This window comes from Otolemur garnettii, unplaced genomic scaffold (genome assembly GCF_000181295.1).
Source record: "Otolemur garnettii isolate 467f Iridium unplaced genomic scaffold, OtoGar3 scaffold00069, whole genome shotgun sequence".
Lineage (NCBI taxonomy): Eukaryota > Metazoa > Chordata > Mammalia > Primates > Galagidae > Otolemur > Otolemur garnettii.
In genome coordinates this window covers 4,681,686-4,682,833 of record NW_003852464.1, presented here as the reverse complement: position 1 = coordinate 4,682,833, position 1,148 = coordinate 4,681,686, and the positions used below count along the sequence as shown (strand labels likewise).

General features: G+C 55.1%; 1 protein-coding gene across 1 annotated transcript in view; it reads left to right on the top strand.

Annotated features, from left to right (window-relative positions):
• The window catches only part of ADGRA3 (adhesion G protein-coupled receptor A3), a gene marked incomplete at its 5' end in the record, with an annotated part of 107,839 nt that continues 106,691 nt past the window's right edge, over positions 1 to 1,148 (top strand). The window contains one exon of the mRNA XM_023515341.1: positions 1 to 143. Coding sequence (XP_023371109.1) covers positions 1 to 143 — 143 coding nt within the window. The remainder of the gene's footprint in view (positions 144 to 1,148) is intronic.

Here is a 1,148-nt window from a genome sequence, read left to right as displayed (position 1 = left end):
CTGCCCCCCGGCTGCAAGCACGATGGGCGACCCCGAGGGACCGGCAGGGCGGCGGGCACCGCCGAGGGCAAGGTGGTGTGCAGCAGCCTGGAGCTCGCGCAGGTCCTGCCCCCGGATACGCTGCCCAACCGCACGGTCACCCTGTGAGTAGCCCGCGAGCAGCCGGGTCCTCTGCCTCGCGGCTCTTTCTGATCTCACTTCTCTCTGCGCAACTTTGGAGAGGGTCCCGTGGGGACCCGCGCGCCTTTGTGTGAATGAGACTGCAGGCAGGGGGGTGGTGCTGAACTGAGCAAGCCCTCGTGTGCTTGGTGATGGGGGCAGTTCGCGGGAAAGCAAGGGAATCTGCCTCCGAGCTGCCGCCCAGCACCGCAAGTTTGCAAAGTAAAGTTTTTGGGTCCCACCGCGCGCCCCGCGCGGTCCAGGGCGCAGCGCTTCTGTGTCTGCGGGGTCCCACGTGAGGATGCAAGTAAACCCGCATCCGGGGAGTTAAGGCTCATTCATCCGAGGCTGGGGCTTCCAAAAAACACCGGGCTTCAGGAGAAGCGCCAGTCCTCCTGCTTCTATGCAAAGCGAGTTTTACTAGATGGCAGTTTGCAGCACAGAAGGACTCGAAATGCCCCGCGTGTGACCCCAACCCCCCAGACTTTGAGTGCTGGAAACATCAGAGGGTCAGCTGCACACCTGCCTTCCGGTCCGGTTTTTATGTGTATGAGAGCTCCTATTTAAAAGCCCAAAACTTAGGGATTGAAAACTGGGTTTGTAGAGCCTTCCCACTCAAGCCACTCGGGGTTTTCGGGCTCAGTTTCCACCTAGAAGGACAAACTTTGGTAACTCACTTCGTGCTGGGATTCACGGTCCAGCTTTGCAAGCATTGTTCTGCTAATTCCAGCTGAACAGTTGGCCCCATTGACTGTTGATTTTGCTTTCTGAACGATGACTTGGTTCTGAAAAGTTTTACGTGTAAGTGTTTCTAATGGGTATTTAGTCAAACTGAAATATGAGTCCCTAGCTCCGTGTTCCCCTGTGTTGTTTTGGTTGGTTTCTTAAAAAAGAATCAAGGCTGCCACTATAAAAACATGAGGGCAGAGGCCGCAGCGTGATCTTTGAAACATTTAAAAAGTTCGGTTTTTAATTTCACCGAAATTCAG